This window comes from Pelodiscus sinensis, chromosome 2, assembly GCF_049634645.1.
Source record: "Pelodiscus sinensis isolate JC-2024 chromosome 2, ASM4963464v1, whole genome shotgun sequence".
Classification (NCBI taxonomy): Eukaryota; Metazoa; Chordata; order Testudines; family Trionychidae; genus Pelodiscus; species Pelodiscus sinensis.
Window position 1 is genome coordinate 19,650,156 of NC_134712.1, and position 22,221 is coordinate 19,672,376.

Below are 22,221 nucleotides of genomic sequence, written 5' to 3' on the forward strand. Positions count from 1 at the left end.
GGTCAAAAATAGAATCCCTCTTTATTGAACAAAACTCGGGGAGACTGGGAAAAGGAGGTGGGAGAGGGGAAGAGAGAGGGTGGGAGAGGGGAGGGCAACTAAAATGATCAGAGGTTTGGAACAGGTCCCATATGAAGAGAGGCTAAAGAGACTGGGACTTTTCAGTTTAGAAAAGAGGAGACTGAGGGGGGATAGGATAGAGGTCTATAAAAGCATGAGTGGGGTGGAGAGGGTGCATACAGAAAAGTTCTTCATTAGTTCCCATAATAGAAGGACTAGAGGACAACAAAGGAGAGGAATGGGTAGCAGGCTTCAAACTAGTAACAGAAAGTTGTTCTTCACAAAGCAAAGAGTCAACCTGTGGAACTCCTTGCTGCAGGAGGCTGTGAAGGATAGAACTATAACAGAGTTTAAAGAGAAGTGAGATAAAGTCATGGAGGTTGGGTCCATGGAGTGGTATTAGCCAGGGGGTAGGAGTGGTGTCCCTGCCCAAAGTTTACCTAATTCAAACTAAGCGCTCCGCTAGTTCGAATTAAGTTCGAACTAGCGAAGCGCTAGTGCAGCACCTATCAAAGTTCATTTGAACTAATGTCCGTTAGTTTGAATTAACTTTGTAGTGTAGACATACCCTAACTGACAATAGTTTTTCCCATTTTTTTCCTTCTCTTTCCCTCCTCATCCCCTCTCTTTCTCTGCTATTTATTGGAAACCTGGACCCCTTAACTCCATTCATCTGAAGAAGTAGGTTTTGCTCATGAAAGCTCATGATACCATCTGCATTTTTTGTTTGTCTCTAAAAAGTGCTGCAGGATTATTCATTGTTTTTTAAGTTTTTTCAGTTGCAGACTAACTTGGCTATCCCTCTGAAACTTTTGAACATGCCCAGTGGTAGGCACTTAAGACTGTTTACAGGCTTCTAGAATTCCCAGGCACTTCAGGACAGGGCCTTCCGGCTGTTTCGAAATGGACAGCCAGGACTTTTATAAGTGTACCTTGGTTTCAGAGTCTATTTGTTATATGTAAACACATGCCAAAAAAACACCCCTTGGGCATGCTCAGTAATGTCTAGCTCTTTGCAAAAGGCATGGGGAAAGTCACATGTGATAACAGTGAGAAGTCCATATGTGACTATTCTTAGCCCTGGAATGTACACAATGCCTCATTGCCTGGTGGTTCTTTCACAAAGCTCCTGAAAGCAGGGAAAGTGCCTTCAGAATAAACAAATTCAGAAAAGGCCCTCTATGAATCACTTACCAACAGAAAGGAACGTCTTGGGGGTATATAGTTTTTATTCATGTACTAGCTATGGAAAATCTCAGCAAAGAATAAACGGCACAAAGTGAGTGAAGTGCAGTCAAGGACAACATAAGGTAAACATTTCTAAGCTGTAATTTCACTGCATATTGAGCAGTCAGATAGCCATGAAGATAGATAGCCATATTATCATTCTGCCTGGCACATTGTTTAGTTGTATGTCTAATTAATATAAAACAACAGCTAAGCAGAGTTAATAGCCATTTTAATGCAGATTCCAAGTCTCTGAAGTTTGTCCTACTGCAGAGTTTAGCTCTGCCAGATTTACATTCTTTGGGAATGACTAACTTTAAGGGAAGGAGTCATAAGTTACTCCGTTGTGAATACTTTTAAACTAGCAAAGAACAGGCTAAGTACATTTATTAGACATGTTTAAAATGAACATACAATTTGCTTAGGGCTTTTCACATTAAATCCAAGTCAGCAACAGAACTGTAGTGCTTATGTTTTGTGTCGTGCTAATAAAAGAGTCAGACCTCACATCTGATACCTTTAAAAAACAAACAGATGCTGAGTGACCACTTGGTTTGTGTACTGCCTTCCCACTCCACTCAACCAGTGTTCCTATTTCTATGCACAAACAGAGAGTAACCATCAAAGATCTGTTCCCTGGCCACTTTGGGACAGGGCATTGAAATAAAAGCTGCTAAGAATTTGTTTTCTCTGCCAAGCCCAATATTCTTCTCTCCCACGTTTCGCTATGGAGGAAGAATCTGCAAAGGACTTTCTCTTCACAGACCAGGACTTCTCCTCTGAACTGCTGAGGCAGCTCAACATTTTAAGGCAAAAGGGGATGTTGACTGATGTTACTCTCTGCACTAGTGAGTTTGAAATCCCTTGCCACAGGAATGTGCTGGCTGCAAGCAGTCCTTACTTCAAGGCAATGTTCTGTAACAACTTTAAAGAGAGTTGCCAAGCAAAAGTCGACTTGAAAGGCATTGACTTCAATATTTTGTATCAGATTGTCCTTTATGTTTACACAGGAGAGATTCTTATAACACCCGAGAACGTCTTGTACCTCATGGAGGCCACTTCTATGTTACAATACATAAAATTGTTTCAGGCCTGCTCCTTGTACCTCCAGGGACAGCTGACTCCTGATAATTGCCTGAGCATGATAAGGTTCTCTGAAATCTTGAACTGCCAGAATCTCAATAAGAAAGCCAAGGAGATGGCTCTGAAGTGCTTTCCTGCAGTAGCATCTTCTGAAGACCTGAAGGAGCTTTGTGCCCTGGAACTTATTGATTACCTGGGGGATGATGAGCTCTGTGCTGAGGAGGAACAAGTGTTTGAGACACTGATGGTCTGGATCCGGCATGACCTCCAAACACGACAGGGCTACATCCAAGATTTGTTCAAGAAGGTCCGGCTCCAGTATGTCCACCCAACCTTCCTTTTCCACTTCATCGCCAATGACTCCCTCATTCAGTCTTCACCCGCTTGTAGAAGCATCCTGGAATCAGCCCGGAGACAGATGTTCTCATTGTATAGCACCAGCACTCCTGACATCAAACCCATGTGGCACGTTCCTCGCCGATATTCATACCAAGAGTTTCTCATAATCATTGGTGGCAGGAAGGACAACCAGACGACAACCAGGGACGTCCTGCTGTATGATGAGAAAACCAACCAGTGGCTGAGCCTCGCCAAGCATCCTGTGCGCCTTTACAAAGCTTCCACAGTGAGCCTGCATAGCAATATCTATGTATTAGGAGGGATGCCCGTTAGCAATGAGAAAAGTCCAGTCAGTGATCATGTTTATATTTTCTCCCTCAAGCTAAATCAATGGAGGTTAGTTGAACCCATGCTGGTTCCACGTTATTCCCACAGAAGCATAGCCTATAAGAACTACATTTTCTCAATTGGAGGAATTGGAGAGAACCAGGAAATACTGAATTCCATGGAGAGATACGATAGCATTTATAACATCTGGGAGAATATGGCAAGCATGCCCGTGGCTGTACTTCATCCTGCTGTTGCAGCTAAAGACCAAAGAATTTATCTCTTTGGAGGGGAAGATATTATGCAGAACCCTGTCCGTCTAATACAGGTAACTGTTGCTCCTGGTCAATATACGTGCATTTCGTCTAGGGTGTTCAGTGATTGATACCAAACCTAGTGGGTGAAATCAAAGCCCAAGATAGAACTGAATTTGCATTGAGTCTCATGCGGTAGAAGGCAAGAAACACGTGCCTAAGTTGGAAATGCTCCAGTATGTAGAAAATTATGTTTAAATGTTTTTATATTTCCACAAGTAGCCTTTATTATTAAGGCCCAAAGCCTGAGGCCCTTCTGAGGTTTTACTCAGTCCTTTCTCAGGCAGACTCCCATTGATTTCAATGAGATTTTCCTCATTGAGTAAAACTGAGTACAAGATCTCAGGGTAGAGTCTCTATGATTTTGGTGCATGTGAAAGGTGTCATATTGAAAGTCTTACAAAGTTATGCCTACTCAGGCCCTACCTCTAAGAACTTAACCACATGGCTAATTGTATATGTGAGTATTCCTGGTGAAGTCAATGCTCACTATTAGGTGGGTGATTAAGTGTCTGCTTGACTGAGGGTCTCAGTCCTTCATCCTCAGACAGTATCAGCAGAGACACCAAATTGTGATGGCAATTACAGGCAGTCCCCGGGTTACGTACAAGATAGGGACTGTAGGTTTGTTCTTAAGTTGAATCTGTATGTAAGTCGGAACTGGCATCCAGATTCAGCCGCTGCTGAAACTGATCAGTTTCAACAGCGGCTGAATCTGGATGCCAGTTCTGACTTACATACAGATTCAACTTAAGAACCCCAGGCATCCCCAAGTCAGCTGCTGCTGAAACTGATCAGCAGCTGATTCCAGGAAGCCGGGGGCAGAGCAACTCTGCCTCGGGCTTACTGTAGTCAGCCGCTGGTCAGTTTCAGCAGCGGCTGAATCAGGACGCCTGGGGCAGAGCAGCTGGGGTGCTACCGGGTTGGTCCAGTAGCGCCAAGGAGCGGCGCTGCGGGACCAACCCAGCAGCGCCCCAGCTGCTCTACCCCAGATGTCGTGGGCAGAAAAGCCTGGTCTGCTTGGGGGGAGGGGGCACTAGCTGCGCCTCCTCCCCCCCAGCAGACCAGGGAGACGGGGAGCAAAGCCTCGGAGGACGCCCGCAGCGGGACAGCCACGGCGCGCCTGAGCTGTCCCGCTGCGGGCGTCCTCCGCGGCTTTGCTCCGCATCTCCCTGGTCTGACCAGCAGACCAGGGAGACGGGGAGCAGCTTTTCTCGCCCCGGAGAACGCGTAACTCAGGGACTGCCTGTACTGCGATATGGATTCCTATTCACTAGCACCAGGACTGGAACAGCCATTTCATCCCGTACAAGCCAGTGGTTCCCAATGGCCCATGCATTCTCAGTGATCCCTGCTGGGGGGCTGCAGGGTTCCAGACGGCTCTCCACCTGGCTGCCAGCTGTAAAACTGTTTTAAAAGAAGGCAAAATACATTCAATACTTCAGCATTTAACGTGTCAGTCATGCTTTAATATTGCTTTTCCAGGCAAGTGAAACCGATTGGTCAGTGTGGTTTTTGTGTCTCCCAGTGTGCCCAGTCCACAGAGGATATGAGTCTGTTACAGGACTCATAGGCTACATCGACGCTGCACAATTATTTCAGAATGAGCTATTCCGGAAGAAACACTCAGAAATAGCTTATTTTGAAACAGCGCATCTACACTACAGGGAAGCCTGGAAATTAGTCTAAGGCAGGCTCCCCTAATGTGGATGTGCTACCTCAGTTTAGAGCCCCAGGAAGCACTGGGGAGTAATTACTCTGAATGGCTGGGGGGAAGCAATTTCAAAATAGCAGCAGTGGAGCATCCACACTACTGCTATTCCGAAATAGCTATTTTGGAAGAGACGTAATTCCTCATGGGATGAGGTTTACAAATGCCAAAATAAGTCACCCGTTATTTCAAAATTATTTTGAAATAATGGGCTAGCTGTGTAGACACTCACATAGTTATTTCAGAATAATGAATGTTATTCCAAAATAATGCTGCAGTGTAGACGTACCCAAAGACAGCCTAGTTGTTTACCTCAAGCTGTGAAGACTTATGCTTTTAATTCTGCAGGTCCCTGGTTCAACTCATAATGTCAGCCAAGATGGTAAAGATTGCCATCCTATGTGCTCCTCTTACATCTGCTGTGGATCAGGCAGAGTGTGTGCTACAGTGCTTAGCTGCTGATCCAGGTTGTTTCACACGGGAGGTCCCTGGTTCAGTCCCTGTTGATCAAAATGGCAGCATCACGTAATCAGCTCTATATTTATCACAGGGATGTAATTCAATTATCAGTGGAAGTTAGGTGGAGAGAATCACTTAGAACAGGGGTGGTGAGCTGTTTTGGGTTGGAGGTCGCTGACCCATAGAAAAATCAGCTGGGGGGACCGCATAAAAGTGAGAAACAAAAACCAAAAAAAAACCCCAAACCACCTCACTGACATGGCTCCTGAGAATCAGAAAGGCACTCCCTGCTTTCACCTTGCACAGCAGAGCCAAAAAGGCCCAGACTAGTAGACTTTCAGCGGGGGAGAGGGATGGACCTCCAGGCAGTACTTTACTGTGCCAGTCAAGGGAAGGAGGAGCGACAGTGTATGAAGCCGCTTTCCACCTCCAGCAGGCAAAGTCCATGGATTGGATCTGGCTCGCCTGACCCCAGCCCGCGAAGCTCAAAGCTCTTTCCCCCACAGCAGGGAGCCAGCGCTGATGCTCCAGCCCAGCGGAAGGAGCTGCCAGGGGTGGGGGCATGGAGCTGGAGCACCAGTGTGAGCTCCCCAGTTCTGGGGGGAGTCCCAAGCCTTGGGGCTGTATCCAGGCAAGCTGGGAGCTGGATCTGACCCCCAGGCCTTAGATTTCCCACCCCTGACTTAGAAGATGTGGTTGACATGTTTGACACTCCAAATGTAGGCCTCTGAACAGAACAGTGTCCAGCAACAGCTCTCAGTCACTAACAAATGGAGCCACATTTAACTGGTGACAGAGATGAACAGGTCATGTTGGATGAAAGGTCACTTACTGAGCAGATGGGTCTAATAAGTATTAAGGCAAAACTGAGTGAATAGTGATTAATTACTCACAAGTGGGAAGCTTATCAGAATGATCTCATCACAGTCGCCTCCAAAACTGGACGATACATCTTCAACTTCCCGTTGTTATAAAATGTATTTATAACTTTTTGTTATATTTGCTTATATGTATGAATTAGTTTCTCATTTGCATGTTAACTCTCTTCCCCCATTAGTATAGTGTTAGTTCAAACCAGTTTGTTTTAGGGTTTTAGTTACTTTAGTTTTCCTTACTTTTACAAACATAATTACGCCGCAGTTTCTGACACATACACAGTTCTACTTATGCTTATGTTCTTATGTGTTATCAGAACAAACCCTTAAAATCCACAACAGATTTCTGTCAGTCCTAAATATACCTCCACTCCCAACAGGTCAAGGTTCCATTCCATTATCAATTCTCTGTGCTAGCCTGGCCCACACCACTCAGCAATGTGAAGACAACGGTTGGGTAACTGGAGAGCTATGTAAAATTAGAACTGAATTTTTTTCAGAGGAAACAGATTAGCACTTAATTTTGGGGAACATTTTCTCCATTTTTCAGCAATTCAACTCCCGACATGAATGTTAATGAATCAACAAACAAACAGTTGCCATTTCTGTAAGTGTGACTGTCTGCTGAAATGCTGTGTTCTTTATAGTGTGTGTATCTTTGTGTACTTGCCAGGTTTACCACGTATCCAGGAACATGTGGTTTAGAATGGAGACCAGAATGGTGAAAAATGTTTGTGCGCCAGCAGTGGTGATTGGAGACCGGATTATCATTGTTGGAGGTAACAGTTATACTAGGTCATTCATGTTTAGTTTGGAAAAAAGAAGATTAAGAGGGGACATGAGAGCGGTTTTCAAATATCTAAAAGGGTGTCACAAGGAGGAAGGAGAAACTTTGTTCCTCTTGGTTTCTGAGGACAAGACAAGGAGTAATGGGCTTAAAGTGCAGCAGGGGAGGTTTAGATTGGACATTAGGAAAAAATTCCTAACTGTCAGGGTGGTCAAATATTGGAATAAATTGCCAAGGGAGTTGGTGGAATCTCCCTTGCTGGAGATATTTAAGAACAGGTTAGATAGACATCTGTCAGGGATGGTGTAGACGGAGTTTGGTCCTGCCTTGAGGGCGGGGGGCTGGACTCGATGACCTCTCGAGGTCCCTTCCAGTCCTATGATTCTATGATTCTATGTCAGCTGCATAAGATTAGCTCTGATGGAATTTGATATACTTACAATGGATTCTTTACATCTTTAGTACATTGTAAGGTAACCAACTTGCTGAGGCAATTTCCTTCATTTGAAGGGATAGTGAAATGAGGCAACATTGTCACTTACCTTTGCAGCTCACATGGGATGAAGGGGGACAACCAGCATGCCCTACTTCCCATGTGCAACACCATTAAACACCTGCATGAACATCCTCATTCAGAATTAAAGTGGCCTCAATTCAGTTTAGCTTAATTCACTGTAAACTAAGACAAATTAAGGTCTCTAATTCTGAATGAGGATGTTCATGCAGGGTTTTAATGATGTTTAACTAAACCACTTTACATTCACGCATTAGTTGCATCAGATTAACATGCCAGAATATCTCCTGTATGCAACGACTTTACCAGCAGAGGAATACCAGTATACTAGCTTCTCCCGCTATGGCAAAGTTGCAGCCTGTACCAGCAGAGTAAAACCTCCCACCAGGAGTGAAAAAAAACTATATCTATCAAAACGTAGTTTTGCCAGTATAACCGCATCTCTTCTAGGAGCTTCTGTCAGCTCAGCTATACCAGTCGCTAACCACTCACAGAGAAGACTGAGGGGTGATTTTATGGCACATTATAAGTATCTGCCAGGGGAACAAATATTTGATAATGGGCTCTTCAATTTGGCAGAAAAGATGTAACCCAATCCAATGAATGAAAGTTGAAGCTTGACCAATTCAGACTCAGAATAAGGTGCTCTATTTTAACAGTGATAGTAATTAACCATTGGAACAATTTACCAAGGATGGATTCTCCATCTCTGACAATTTTTTAAAAAGTCTGTTCCAGGAATTATTTTGGGGAAGTTCTATGGCCAGTGTTATACACTCAGGGCAAATGATCGCCCTAGTACTTTCGGAACTTGCAATCTATGAATAGCTACGCCTGCAGAAGTGTTAGGGTAAGCATGGCCTCTCTGACTTGCCCAAGATCAAACAGGAAGCCAAGCATAGAGCAGAGATTTAAACCAAGGACTCCCAAGTCCCACACTGACACCCTAACCACTAGAGCAGCATTTTTCTAACTTGGGTTGTGGGGCCACCAGTATAAGCCATTGGCAGGCCACACCGCTTTGTTTACTTAATGTATCCATAGCCATGGAGCCTTGCAGCTCCCATTGGCTGGAAATGGCAAACCATAGTCAATGGGAGCTGTGAGGCTCCATGGCTATGAATATGTTTAGTAAACAAAGCAGTGAGGGACCACCAGCGGCTTACCCTGGCGGCTCCCCAACCCAAGTTTGAAAAATGCTGCACTAGAGTATCCTTCCCTTCCTGGAAACCATCGGGACTGTTCGCAGAGAAAGCTGCTACTCAAAGAAGAGAAAGACTCCAGGGCCTAAGTAAACTTTTCAGGAATAGGCCCCAAGCATAGCTGGGGAAGCAAAGCATTCTCACAACAGACTACTGTGAAGAAACAGGTGAAAAGGATTTTCATCTCTTCCCTGAAAATGTGTTTATCTGTTGCGCTTATGTTGACCCAAGCACTCTGCTAATGAGATTAAGGCTTAAACTGTGTTTAAAAATCATTAAACAAACCTTCAAAAATCCAAGCTAACATTAAACATTCTCCTTTAAAGCAGGCAGATTTCCTGCAGATAAGTTGTCAATTACCAGCAATTATGCCAAACCATTGCCTAATTATGCTGGTTTTGCAATAATTGAAATTATAAAACAAAATAATGCATTTTAAAATAACAACCCAGCATTCACCACATTTCAAGGTTTCCTTGCAAAAAGCTCAGAATGAACAAAAAGAGAACATGGTGGCTGAACACTAGGAGTCTTGGGGCTTGTCTACATGGCATTTTAAACCTCACTATTGGGATGAACATTTTAGTGCACACTAGTGTGTTGTGCACTAATTGGCCTGCATGGACCTTGCTAGCATATACTAAAAGTCTCCTACTGCATATTAGTGTAGTGCTGTTTGAAGTGGTATTTTATTAACAGGCACTAGAGGACTTTTAATATGTGCCAATGGGGGCCATGTGGGCCAGGTAGTGTGCAACAAACAAGGGCACACTAGAATTTATACCTCTCTAGCATAAACTAGTGCACCACATAGACAAGCTCCCTTTTTAGTTTGAAGCCTTCATTTTCTCCCTTGCCTACCACTTTTAACTTCTATTTGCAGTGAATACTTAGTGAGATCTTGATCAGACTTTGAGATAGAATTAGGGTTAGGCATCAGATTCTGATCTGATAGGGCCTAAAGCTCACAAGACCAGCTCCGGATATCTGGAAACTTGTGAGATGAGCTACCCTCAGAAAATCTGGGCCACCCCAAGCTGGAACTGGAAAACAGAATTCTTGCAGCTATAGGTGTGCTCAGCTCTAGGGATTTGCATCAGAATACATTCCCTACACCTCAAAATTCCAGTGGGCCCATATCTGAGCTGCTGGTTATGCCCTATCCCTAAATTTTGTGCAACAAGGAAAGCAATTAGATAAAGCTGTCTGATGCAGATTTTAGGACTTTTCATCACTTCAGGAGAGAAACAATAAGGAGTCTATATGAACATGCACTTTTGGAGCCAAATTCTACTCCTTAATGTGCAGACATTGGTGGCTTGCACTGACTGAAATTAATAGGATCCCTTTTACACATGAAACAGAGACTACAACTAGGACTTCACAATACCTGACTCAATGGCCAGTCCTTGACTCAGCCATGAGGAAGCTTGAAATGATGAGGCTCAAATGCCAGTAGAGAATTATAAGTAGTGGTCACAATGGATAAGCAAACGGAGAAAACTGGGAAGAAGAATAAAACTGGCTGCTCTGTCATGTGATGCTGCTCATGCAGTCACTGAGGGTATGTCTACACTACTCCGCTAGTTCGAACTAGGGGGGTAATGTATGCATACCGAACTTGCTAATGAAGCCCGGGATTTGAATTTCCCGGGCTTCATTAGCATAAAGCCGGCGCCGCCATTTTTAAAAGCCGGCTAGTGCGAACCCCGTGCCGCATGTAGCCACGCGGCATGGACTAGATAGTTCGGATTAGGCTTCCTAATCCGAAGATAGTTCCAAACTATCTAGTCCGTGCCGCGTGTAGCCGCGCGGCACGGGGTTCGCACTAGCCGGCTTTTAAAAATGGCGGCGCCGGCTTTATGCTAATGAAGCCCGGGAAATTCAAATCCCAGGCTTCATTAGCAAGTTCGGTATGCATACATTACCCCCCTAGTTCGAACTAGGGGGGTAGTGTAGACATACCCTGAGATTCTTTCCTAGTTCAGGCCAAGGATTTTTTCTTTCCAAAGCCAGCTGTCCATGAAAAGAAAAGAAAACTCATCTCTCTGTTTCAAAGTCACTGGGAAGCTGTTGGCCCTTTCAGAACTGATCTATCCACTTTCTGTAAACCATATTGACAAGGAGTTCCAGAAATATTGACCAGCAAGGGGGTCTCCCACCATAACAAGGGAATTGTATCACCAGGAATGTGGACACAGGGGAGGAAAAGGGGCATTTCAGGCAGAAGACATGCCTGGGTTCCCACAGATCCCCTGAGATCCAGACAGGCTCAAGAGATCCACAGATTAGGGAGCTGGACTGCTTGTTCTGCGTATTTTGGGAAGGCAAACATCTCTCCCTTGAGGGAATGATTGGTGGGAAGTGCACAAGTGAAAAGTTATGGTGTTTCTGCTCCTGTGTGAATGGATAGGCACAGTATGGCTCTCAGAACGGGGACACATGGCCTTATTCTGCCACTGATGCCAATGGGAGTTGTCTGCATATTTCTGAGACTAGCACTGGGGCCAAAGTTCATGGCTAGCAGACATACACTGGGGTTTGAAAAACATAGGCTGAAAAACTGGAAGCACAAACTGTGATTGATAGAAGCTACAGTCTGATCTAGTACAGCTAATCCTACATTCCAGCTTTATATCAGGGTTTTATAGAATTCACAAGTGCTCAGATACTATGGCAAAAAAAGAGCTTGGATAGCTAGACATATATCTCAACTGACATGCTAGCACATCCCAGGTACATTAGATGTGCGTAGGGAGTCCCCTAGTCCTGCAAAATTAACATAACATATCATTACAAGATTGACAAGGGTTGTGAAAACTAGCAGGAAATATGTCATGATCCCTTCTGTTGGATTTTGACTTAAAGTACCATTCATATCTCCCATTCCCTGGTTTGTGTATAGGGTACACCCGGAGAATAATTGCCTACGATACAAAGGCCAACAAGTTTATTAAGTGTGCGGACATGAAGGACAGGCGGATGCATCATGGAGCTGCTGTGATCAAAAACAAGCTGTATGTTACTGGAGGGCGCTGCCTCACTACAGACAATACGATCCAAGACTCTGATTCATTGGACTGCTATGATCCTGAGACGGACACATGGACTTCGAAGGGGAAACTCCCACACAAACTCTTTGACCATGGATGCCTTGCTCTTCAGTGTGTCCCCTGTTCCAACCTTTTGTAAAGGAACCTTGTGTTGCTCTAGCCCCAGGGCCATCCTTAGGATTTACAAGGCCCTGCGCAATACTATTAAATTGGTGCCCCTATGACCAGTGGCAGCAGCACTGGAGGGGAGTGGCAGAGGAGGAGGATTTTTTTTAGAGCTGTGAATTTATAATCTTCAGCAACATGCTAATGAAATATTTTTAAAATAAATTTTAAACTCTGGTCCTGCAAACTTAACACAGTACATTTAGAAATAGACAGAATATATCTGGGGTTGACAAATGCCTGTTAAATGGCTTCATTACCACTCGAATGGCTCTTTCACGGGTTCAACGTTCTGCTAGTAGGTATGTCAGGTGTTTCCTCTTTTAAGTTAACTAGATCCTTTCTGGAGGAAGCAGGGACACAGAACAGAGATAGGAAGAAGCAGGTGAGTAGACATTAAGACTCAGTGGTGCCCCAAATGTTTGGGTGCCCTACACAACTGCATATTCCGCATATGGGTAAGGACAATTCTGTCTGGCCCAAAGGGCCCAGATTGCTGAGTACAGTGAATATGGAAAGTACTAATCGCCACCCCAACCACCTGCTAGCGAAGCAAGCAAAGGAGGCAGTCATCTCCAGGGTCCTGTGTGCAAAAGGTCATTAATTCTTAGATCTGTGCATATGAACTGCAGCAAAATGGGGTGTAATTTGCGGTAAGTACATTCTGTATTTCCCAACAGCCCCATTCTGAGGTCCTTACTCAGATTTCACTCAAGGAATTGGAGTGAAATATGGGCAAGAGCCTTAAGATTTCACAAAGTACACAGTGTTTTAGACGATACATAGAAATGCTGAAATCTCAGGAGAAACATGTCATAACAAAGATGCAAATGTATTTACAGTCACCACTCCCCTCTACTTGACAGAAACAGAACTCAATTGTATGTCATAGTCCAGATACTAAGAGAAATCTCTCCTTTAGATCAGGTGGCATGGGCTTTAGGAATAGCAGGATCTGAGTTATTCCCCCACCACCACCACCAACCTGACTCACCATGAAGTTCTGAGCATCCAAGTGGTCCTACATAGTCATGGATTTGCTACAATACTAATCAGGGAAAACCTTTCTGCCATCAGTTAATGCTGTAGGAAGGGCTTTGGAAAATGAACAGATTATACAGGAAGGTAGGGAAGAAATGACTGTACATCACAAAGTACAGAGGAACAACTCCCCCTGTCCTTGTTTCTGAACCCTTTTAAATGTTTGTGAGATGGATATTTGAATCCTCAGAGCTGACCATTGTCCTGGTGACTGGAGGAAAGTAGATCAAGGTCTCTTTAAGAATTTTCTCTTCTATCTCCCTTAGGGCAAGTCTACACTAGGAAAATATTTCAAAATAACTGATTTTGAAATAATATCTCCCAACATAACTATTTCTAAATAGTGTGTCCGCGCTACAGAGAAGCCTCAAAATTAGTCCAAGGCAGGCTCCCTTAATGTGGACATGTAACCTTGACTTAGAGCCCCAGGAAGCACTGGGGAGTAATTACTTTGAATGACTCTGGGGAGTAGTTATTTTGAAATACCAGCAGTGGAGCGTCCACATTACTGCGATTTGGAAATAATTATTTTGAAATAAGCATTATGCCTCATGGAAAGCAGGAGTTATTATTTTGAAATAACCAGCTCCTTATTTTGAAATAACAGACTTGGTAGTATGGACTCTTGGCTTGTTATTTCGAAATAACTCCCTAGTGTAGCCTAGGGTTCAAGAAACAGGAAAAGGGAGGAAGGAAATGAAAAGAGGAGCACAGGAAGCCCAAATGTCTTCTATTTGTTTCTTCTTTGGGGGAGAAGAAGAGCAAGTTTCCAGTCTTCTCTCCGGGGATTACAATAAAGTCTGACAGGAGTTTGGCTTAGAAGCTGTTTAACCATGGGAACACCTATAAAAACAGGGAAAACATGCAGGACAGTGGATCCAGAAAAGATATATTTGCAGGGCACAAGGAATAAACCACTACTCTCCTCCCCTTGCAAAAACAAAAAACAAAGCAAACCAACCCTGCTGAGAAACAGATGGCAGAAAGCCAATGTTAGGAAAGAAAACTTTTCAAAAGGAGCAAACTTTCACTCCATCATTTGGTTAAAACAGTTCAAGTTCTGATGACACTTTGTGGGGATTTACTAGTGAGCTTACATTTTTGAAGGGACAGAATTACCATCTGATAGTGAAGATGGCTTAAACTCCCAGATCAGCCTGTTGAGACAATGAGAGGTTTTCATGATGGCAGTTGATGATCAGCGTCTAGGGAAAGGCTGTCTGAAATATAATGTTCTCACTGTAACAGAGTCTTTACAGGAATGCAGACAAGTATGAGGAACTGATGGGCTTGCTAATGGAAAGCAGCTGAATCAGAAGGGGGAATACATTTCAAGTGTCTTATTTTAATGCTACAACAGGGAATTGTTCCCTATAAAGCTACTTGTGATGTGATTTTGCTTACATGTGGCTTTTGTCAGCTCTTTCCTTCTGGGAATCTGAACATATCTGCAAAAGAGGAAATGGGCATGAATACAGGCTCCACCCTTCAGCTCCAGAGGCCTGCCAAGTCCACAGTTTTCCCATGGAATTGGGCTACTTGCGAATGCCAGTTGAGGTATTTTTTGAGCAGTCACAGGCTGTGGAATTTCCCAAAATACCGCAACCCACAACAGCTCAAAAATACTCCAACTGGCATTCGCAACATGTAGCCCTTGAACCCCCTACGAACATGTCCCATGCGAGGCAGAGGCAGACCCAGCCCTCCCTTCTTGTTCCAGAGCTCACTCCACTGCCTTGATGAGTCCCTCCCTCTGCATCTGCAGCTGGTGGATCCCATCTGCCCTGGCCTGGCCTGCCAGCTAAGCAGAGCTGCCAAGCGCCTTTCAGCCAGAACACCTGCCCCTTTCAGGACCTCAGAACATGGCCAGGAGGGGTGACAAGGCCAGGCCCTGGCTCCCTGCTCTGGGGAAAGAGAGAAGCTCACCAGAAGGTGCTGACTAATGGGCTGGCACTGTCTCCTGGGCATGTACCACCTGCCCTGCCATCGTGACATAGTCTAATATTGTCCCCACCCTTGAGTGTGGGACCAAGAATCTCTCCAATGTTGCCAAATACCACCTCCATCACCCCCCAAATACCCCTCGCAGTACACCCGTACCCCTACATCACCCCCCAAATACCCCTCCCAGTACACCTGTACCCCTCCATCGCCCCCAAATACCCCTCCCAGTACACCTGTACCCCTCCAGCACTCCCCAAATACTCCTCCCAGTACACCTGTACCCCTCCAGCACTCCCCAAATACCCCTCCCAACATACTTGCACACCTCCAGCTCCCCCAGATACCCCTCCCAGTATACATGTAGCCATCTAGCACTCCCTTAAATACCTCTCAGTGCACACGCACCCCTCCAGCACCCCCCAGATACTCCTCCCAATACACACACTCCCCTCCAGCACTCCCTCAAATACCCCTCTCAGTACACGTGTACTCTTCCAGAACCCCGCAAATGCCCCTCTCAGTACACACGCTCTCCTCTAACACCCCCAAATTTCCCTCCCAGTACACACACATACCTCCCAATACACCTGCATCCCTTCAGCATGGCCCAAATACCCCCGCAGTAAACATGCACCCTTCCAGTACCCCTCCAATAAAGTTATATCCTTCTAGCACCCCCAAATGCCCTGGCCAGTATATGCACTCCCCTCCGGCATCCCCCAATATTCCCTCCAGCACTCCCCAAATGCGCTCTCCCGCTACACACACCTCTCCAGCACCTGCCAGTTTGGGGGGGCTGGTCTGGAATTTGATTGTCATCTCATAGCTTTATTGCTGAGGTGGACAAGCCCCTGCTGGGACTTGTAGCTTTTTTTTTTTAATCAAATCCATACTTAGAATCTAACAAAAGCTTCATTTATTATTTGATGTATAGGCCAATGTGTCAATAAAAATGTTTTGATAAATATATTGGGCTACTTTGAGGCTAGTTTTTAAGTGATTTGGGTCTATTAATGCAGTACAAATCTGGTAACCCTTTTCTCTGCTGTCTTACAACATGTGCCGTCACCAACCCCTGAACATGTGCAGACACCAACCCCTGTGCAAAGTAGGGGCCAAATCAGATCAGATCAGAGATCCAACTAGTTCAGTATCCAGTCTCCTACAAACACCAGCAGCAGATATGTTGAAGGCAAAAGAACCTCTGTACTGAACAATTATGAAATAATCCTCCTAGCCCTTGAAGAGTTGGTTTATGCTTTGAAGTGTGAGGATTTTTTTGAAGCTAGATAAAGTCGCTGTCGATGATCTAATAATCCATAAGGGTCCACTGAACCTGACCCATATGAAAACGGCAGAGTCAGAGCACATCAGGCTTAGCCAATGAGTGCAATGAGGCACTCCGTGGATTTCAGGGCCTGCTTTCTCCAGGATGCTCCGGATTTCTCCCTTCTACTGCCAAGTGGTGACTATGACAATCTAGCCCTTCCTGACTGTGGGCCTGCCCTGTTTTCCTTCTGTTCATACTCTCAGAATCAGCTACCTAGGGTTGCCAGCTTCCCAACTGGATGTCATTTGCGGAAATGGCATTCTGTCCAGGAGAGTTGGCAATCCTGCTGCCAAGGAATGCAGGATTGGGCCCTCCATAAGTGGAAAAACAGACATGCAATGTTTCAATTTGGGCAATATCCCATATTCTCTATCCAACTGGGTCCTACAGAGGGTGTGCTCTCCCTCTAACTTGGCATTAAATTCCTCCTGTATCTCACAGTATAGCCCAGCAAACGAGTGGTGATCGAGCATGAGAGATTTTAAATCAAAGCATTCAAAGCATACAAACTTCCCCCCAAAATGCCTGAAACGGGACTTACAGAACCCAAACTCAAGCAGAGCAACCATTCTCCTAACAGGGGCCTGACTGCACAATCCTTACTCCTGGGTTGCCTGCATTTCTAGTGCTCATCACTGTAGTCTTGGGACACTCAGACTAATACTCCTCACTTCCATCCGAAGATTTCAAGGTGCTTTTCAAATTCAAATGAAGCCGCACAGCAAACTGTGGAGGTATTTAATGCTATCATTGTGTAATAGCTGTGGAAGCTGAGATTCAGAGGTTGACACCCACATTTTCAAAAGCATCCATTAATTTTGAGCTTAATTTTCTTCTGCTCCCACTAAAGTCACTTGGAGTTGTGTGTGATCCATATTTCCCATGCTTCATTTTCAGGTGTCCCAAGTTGGGCACCAAATATGTAGGCACTCAGCATTAACAGGCATTCTTACCAATTTAGGTCTCCATAACTAGCCCAGGGTCACAGGGGAAGTCTATGGCAGATCCAGAAACAGAGCTCAGATCTCCCCATCCTTTTTAATCAAATGGCTATCCTTCCTCCCCTTGTACCAAGGACCTGAGCCAAAGACCACTGGAGTCAATAATAATCTCCCTAGAGTCTTTAACAATGAGCTTTGTTTAGCATTTGAGTCATTTATGGTAAAGAAAAACTTCTGACAACCCCCTGCCAAAAACTTTGTGTCCCTGTTTCCAATGAGAAAGGAGATAAAGTTTGTTCTAAACTTTCTTCTGTTTTACTCACTGCAAATTTAAAGCTATGTATCACTGCACAGACATATTGTTAAGATCAAAGGCAAATCTCTTAATAACACAAAGGGACTTGTAGGTTAAACTTCTATTTTTTTATTGTAGCCATTAATCACACATTATCATCAGTTCCAAGAACAATGTTTTTCTTGTGTAGTAGTGTGTTTATTATAATAATGCTTTTCCTGCTCCTTTTTGATTAAATACACCTGACAAATCAGGAAAACTATCAATGCATAAACTCTAAGTTTATCTTTTTGTCATCTGCTTTTTTCAAACTGCAATGAGTTCAGTGGAAGGTGAATCTTTTATTTAAGGACTACATAACTTTTTAGAATAAATATGAATGGCACAGAGTGCACTCTAACTTATCTAAAGCATTGTTCCTTATCACCTCCCTACGGTCATTAACAGGAGAAGCAAAACAGACCCTTTTCTGCACCAAAAACCTCAGAGCTCTTAAGCACAAGTTACATAGATTTAGCCTCAGTTGATATAAATCAGCATCATTTCATTGACTTCAAGAGAGGTATGCCAAGTTGTGTCCACTCTGATACAACCTGGTTAGTGGAATGTTTATAATGTATTCATCAGCTATTTTTCATTAGCAAATCAAGGGTACAATTTAAGTTCAATTAATAATGAGGAACTGAAGTTAACAGAAAGAATTCAGAAGAACTCAGAATTTATATCAAATAATTAAGAGTAGAACTGGTCCTTTTGTTTACTGAAGCTTCCAAAATTGAAGCAAAGTGATAGCAAAGAGAAGACTGTTGCAAAAAAAGCAAATATCATTCTGGGATTCATTAACAGGAATGCTGTAAACACGACATGGGAAGCAATTTTTTTGCTCTATTCTGTGCTGATTAGGCCTCAGTTGGAGTATCGTGTCCAGTTCTGGGCACCACTTTTCAGGAAAGATGTGGAGAAATTAAAGAAGGTCCAGAGAAGAGCAACAAAAATGATTAAAGGTCTAGAAAGCATGAGCTATGAGGAAAGACTAAAAGAATTTGGGTTTGTTTCGTTTGGAAAAAAGAAGACTGAGAAAGGACATCATAGCTTTCAAGTACCTAAAAGGTGTTATTGCAAAGAGGGGGGAGAAAAATTATTCTCCTTAACCTCTGATGATAGGACAAGAAGCAATAGGCTTAAATTGCAGCAAGGGAAGTTTAGCTTGGCGATTAGGAAAAACTTCCTAACTGTCAGGGTGGTTAAGCACTAGAATAAATGGCCTAGGGAGGATGTGGAATTTCCATCCTTGGAGATATTTAAAAGCAGGACTGATAAACATGTGTCAGGGATAATCTACATGGTGCGTGGTTCTGCTGTGAGTGAAGTGGACTGGACTTGATGATCTCTCAAGGTCCCTTCGGGTACGTCTAGACTACAGACTTCTGTCAACAAAGAGCATCTAGACTACATTGAGTTCTGTCGACAAAGCAAGCTGCTTTGACGACATGGTAGTGTGGACGCAAAGGACAGTTTACATGCAATAACACCTTCTGTCGACAGAAACTCTGTCGACAGAAGGCGTTATGCCTCGTAAAATGAGGTTTACCAGCATCGACAAAACTGCAGAACTCAGCGGTAGTGTGGTATAGTTTTGTCGACAAAAATCCACTTTTGTCGACAAAACCCTGTAGTCTAGACACACCCTTCCAGTTTTCATGTTCTACGAACTGCTGTATCACTCTCTCAAAGTTACACACACACTTCAGCTGTCACTTGTCACTTTCCTTCATGCGGCTCTTTTCTGTTCATGCTCCTTTTTCCACCAGTGCAAGAAGAATTTCTTAGAAGAGCAAGTGCCTGATGTCTCAAGGGATCAGTAATAGGTTATTAGTAATTAGCTGGTCATCAATTCAAATCCAGAGCAACTCAGCAGAGGCTGGAAACCATTACCATTAGGCTCTGAAATCAGTGTGGATAATCACAGAGTACGGTGCTTGGGATGAGGAGTAAGGGGTAGCAGAATCTGGTCCATGGTAAATTTTGTTTATTTAAAAGTAAGACAGTCAAGCCTAATGCAATAGTTTGTGCTGCATTTCAGGCCTCCCCAGCCTGGTTCTCCATCAGGCTATGTCCCTCTGTGATTTGACAAAGTTCTTGTCCCATGCTCTTAACACAAGCACACCCAGGAGCAGCATCAAAAACACACACCCTGCCTGGGTTTTGCCTAAACTGACAACGCAATAAGGTTCAGAATAAAACTTTCTCTTGAACTTGGTTTGTTCCCAGAGTTTCTTCCTGTAAGGCCTCTTTGATCCTACCCATTGGTCCCTTTCTTCGCACCGTAAGCTGTCACTTACGCATGTGCCCCATGGAAGTGTAAGGCTGCCAGTGGGAGGCCTCCACAAAGTGCAAGGCTGTAGCTAGACAGTCAGCTGCTCAAACCCTAATTAAATTGCTAGGTTGGAGCTGGTAGAACTCTCCTAGCCTGGGGAGTCAGCAGAAATAGTTCATCACCTTCCCTGTTCCAGGAGATGGGGCTGGGAGTGCCCAGGGGAAAGCCATGAGGAGCAGAATATGCCATGCAGCCGATATATTACACCAAGGTGAGACGCAGCAAGAAGCTGACAGGTACAATGCCTCCTCACACAGCAGTTTCAGCATTAACCTCAATGCTCAATATCGATGCCTAATCACTACCAATACACACAGAGCTCTGGAGAAAAAGTCCCGGGCCCAGAAAGTTTATAGCCTAAATGAAATGGCTAACACAGTGGGTGCGTCTAGACTGGCAAGATTTTGCACAAAAGCAGCCGCTTTTGCGCAAAAACTTGCCAGCTGTCTACACTGGCCACTTGAATTTGTGCAAGAGCACTGACGTTCTAATGTAAGAATTCAGTGCTTCTTGCACAATACTTTGACGCTCCCGCTCAGGGATAAGCTCTCTTGCGTAAGAATACGTGTGCAAGACGGCCAGTGTAGACAGGCACCTTAATTTTTTGCGCAAGAAAGCCCGATGGCTAAAATGGCCATCGGAGCTTTCTTGAGCAAAAGTGCGTCTATACTGGGCACGGCTGCTTTTGCGCAAAAGCACTTTTTGCGCAAAAGCATCCGTGCCAATCTAGACGCTCTTTTGCAGAAATACTTTTAATGGAAAAACTTTTCCGTTAAAAGTATTTCCGCAAAATCATGCCAGTCTAGTCGCAGCCAGCAAGAAGTAAGGTGAGGGAAGGTGCTGGAAGACAATGGGTGACAAGGGATGGGGCATTTGATGATTCCCTGTTCTGTTCATTCCCTCTGAAGCATCTGGCATTGGCCACTATCAGAAACAGGAAACAGGGCTGAACAGGCCATTAGTGTGACCCAGTGTGGCCATTCTTACGTTCTTAAGAGCTGGAAAAGAAAGGGATAAGGAAGGTGGCTCTGGGGAGAGCTGCATTACCATGAACTCATAGGAATAAGGGATACCACTGAATTAAATAGACCCAGGCACTGGCCAGAATAAAAGCTGAGGAAATATGCCTGCTTCGTGTTATTATGACATATATATATTTTCCCCAAAACAACATTAAAGAGTACCACCGGCCGATATGCTGCTCTGTTTATGTGTTCCTCTAATAGGGCTCTCAATCATGTGGCAGTGTAAGCACCATGGAATGTGGTCCTTGTCAAGAAAATTCTGCCTTTATGGAGAGAAGAGCTGAGTAAACAAGACCCAGGAAACGGGCCCATATGATCAGTGGATAAGTAACTACTGACCTGCAGCTGCAGTGTAGGCGAAGTCCTGTGCACTCCTCTATGATAATATAGGGCTCCTGTGCAGAGGTGCACTGTGCGAGGGGGTGTGACGGACGTGGAGAAGTCACACACAGCATGGTGAATACATTCTGCATGCACCACCCAGCAGTATAAAGTGCCTCAGGTGGGCTACTGCAGTTCCATGTCCCTTGGGCCAGGTAATAACATGACTGAACTCCATTTTAATAAAAACTAAATTGGCTCCTCATTGAGAGAACTATTTTCAGAGGCGCTGCAACTGCAGCTAACCTTCCTGCCAGATGCACAGCCAACTTTCCCCTCCTCCAAACTCCTCCCTGGTGGAGTTTGTGCTTCTTTCTCCATGTGACACGCAACTATGACCCCTCAGCTACAGTTGCTTCTGTCCAGTGGACCCAAAACTGCTTTGCTTGGGAGAAAAGATTCCTCCCTCTGCTTACTGCACATACTTCTTTTGTGTTCCTTCTTTGGGAAAGCCATGCAGAAGGCAAGCCCTGGTTCAGAGCCTATTGGTCAATGAAAGCCTTTCTATATAGGGTTGCCAGATGGTTTCAACAAAAATACTGGACACACTTGACATTACATCAAATCTACATTACATCCTATTAGAGAATACCAAACATTTATATTTTCTCAATTTGTTTCCCAAACAGAAAGCTCAAATACTGGACTGTCCAGTTCAAAACCGGACACCTGGCAACCCTAATTAAGACTCAATAGAGATTAAACCAATGGGTCTCTCTTAAAATCCTGTAACACTTGATAGAAATAATATCTTTTAAAAGGAAAAAAAAA

General features: G+C 44.3%; 1 protein-coding gene across 3 annotated transcripts; it reads left to right on the plus strand.

Annotated features, from left to right (window-relative positions):
- Positions 1 to 1,137: 1,137 nt before the first annotated feature.
- Positions 1,138 to 14,551, plus strand: KLHL38 (kelch like family member 38). Of its 3 annotated transcripts, XM_025178695.2 has the most exons (5): positions 1,138 to 1,370; positions 1,899 to 2,995; positions 3,092 to 3,364; positions 7,069 to 7,174; positions 11,804 to 14,551. In XM_025178695.2, exons 2-5 carry the CDS (start codon positions 2,015 to 2,017, stop codon positions 12,088 to 12,090), a joined length of 1,647 nt encoding a protein of 548 aa, XP_025034480.1. In that variant the 5' UTR covers positions 1,138 to 1,370; positions 1,899 to 2,014; the 3' UTR covers positions 12,091 to 14,551. The 3 variants fall into 3 exon arrangements, with proteins under 3 accessions (XP_025034480.1, XP_006137543.1, XP_006137544.1); XM_006137481.4 differs by having other exon boundaries at positions 1,899 to 3,364; XM_006137482.4 differs by having other exon boundaries at positions 1,139 to 1,370; positions 2,298 to 3,364.
- The last annotated feature ends 7,670 nt before the right edge of the window (positions 14,552 to 22,221 follow it).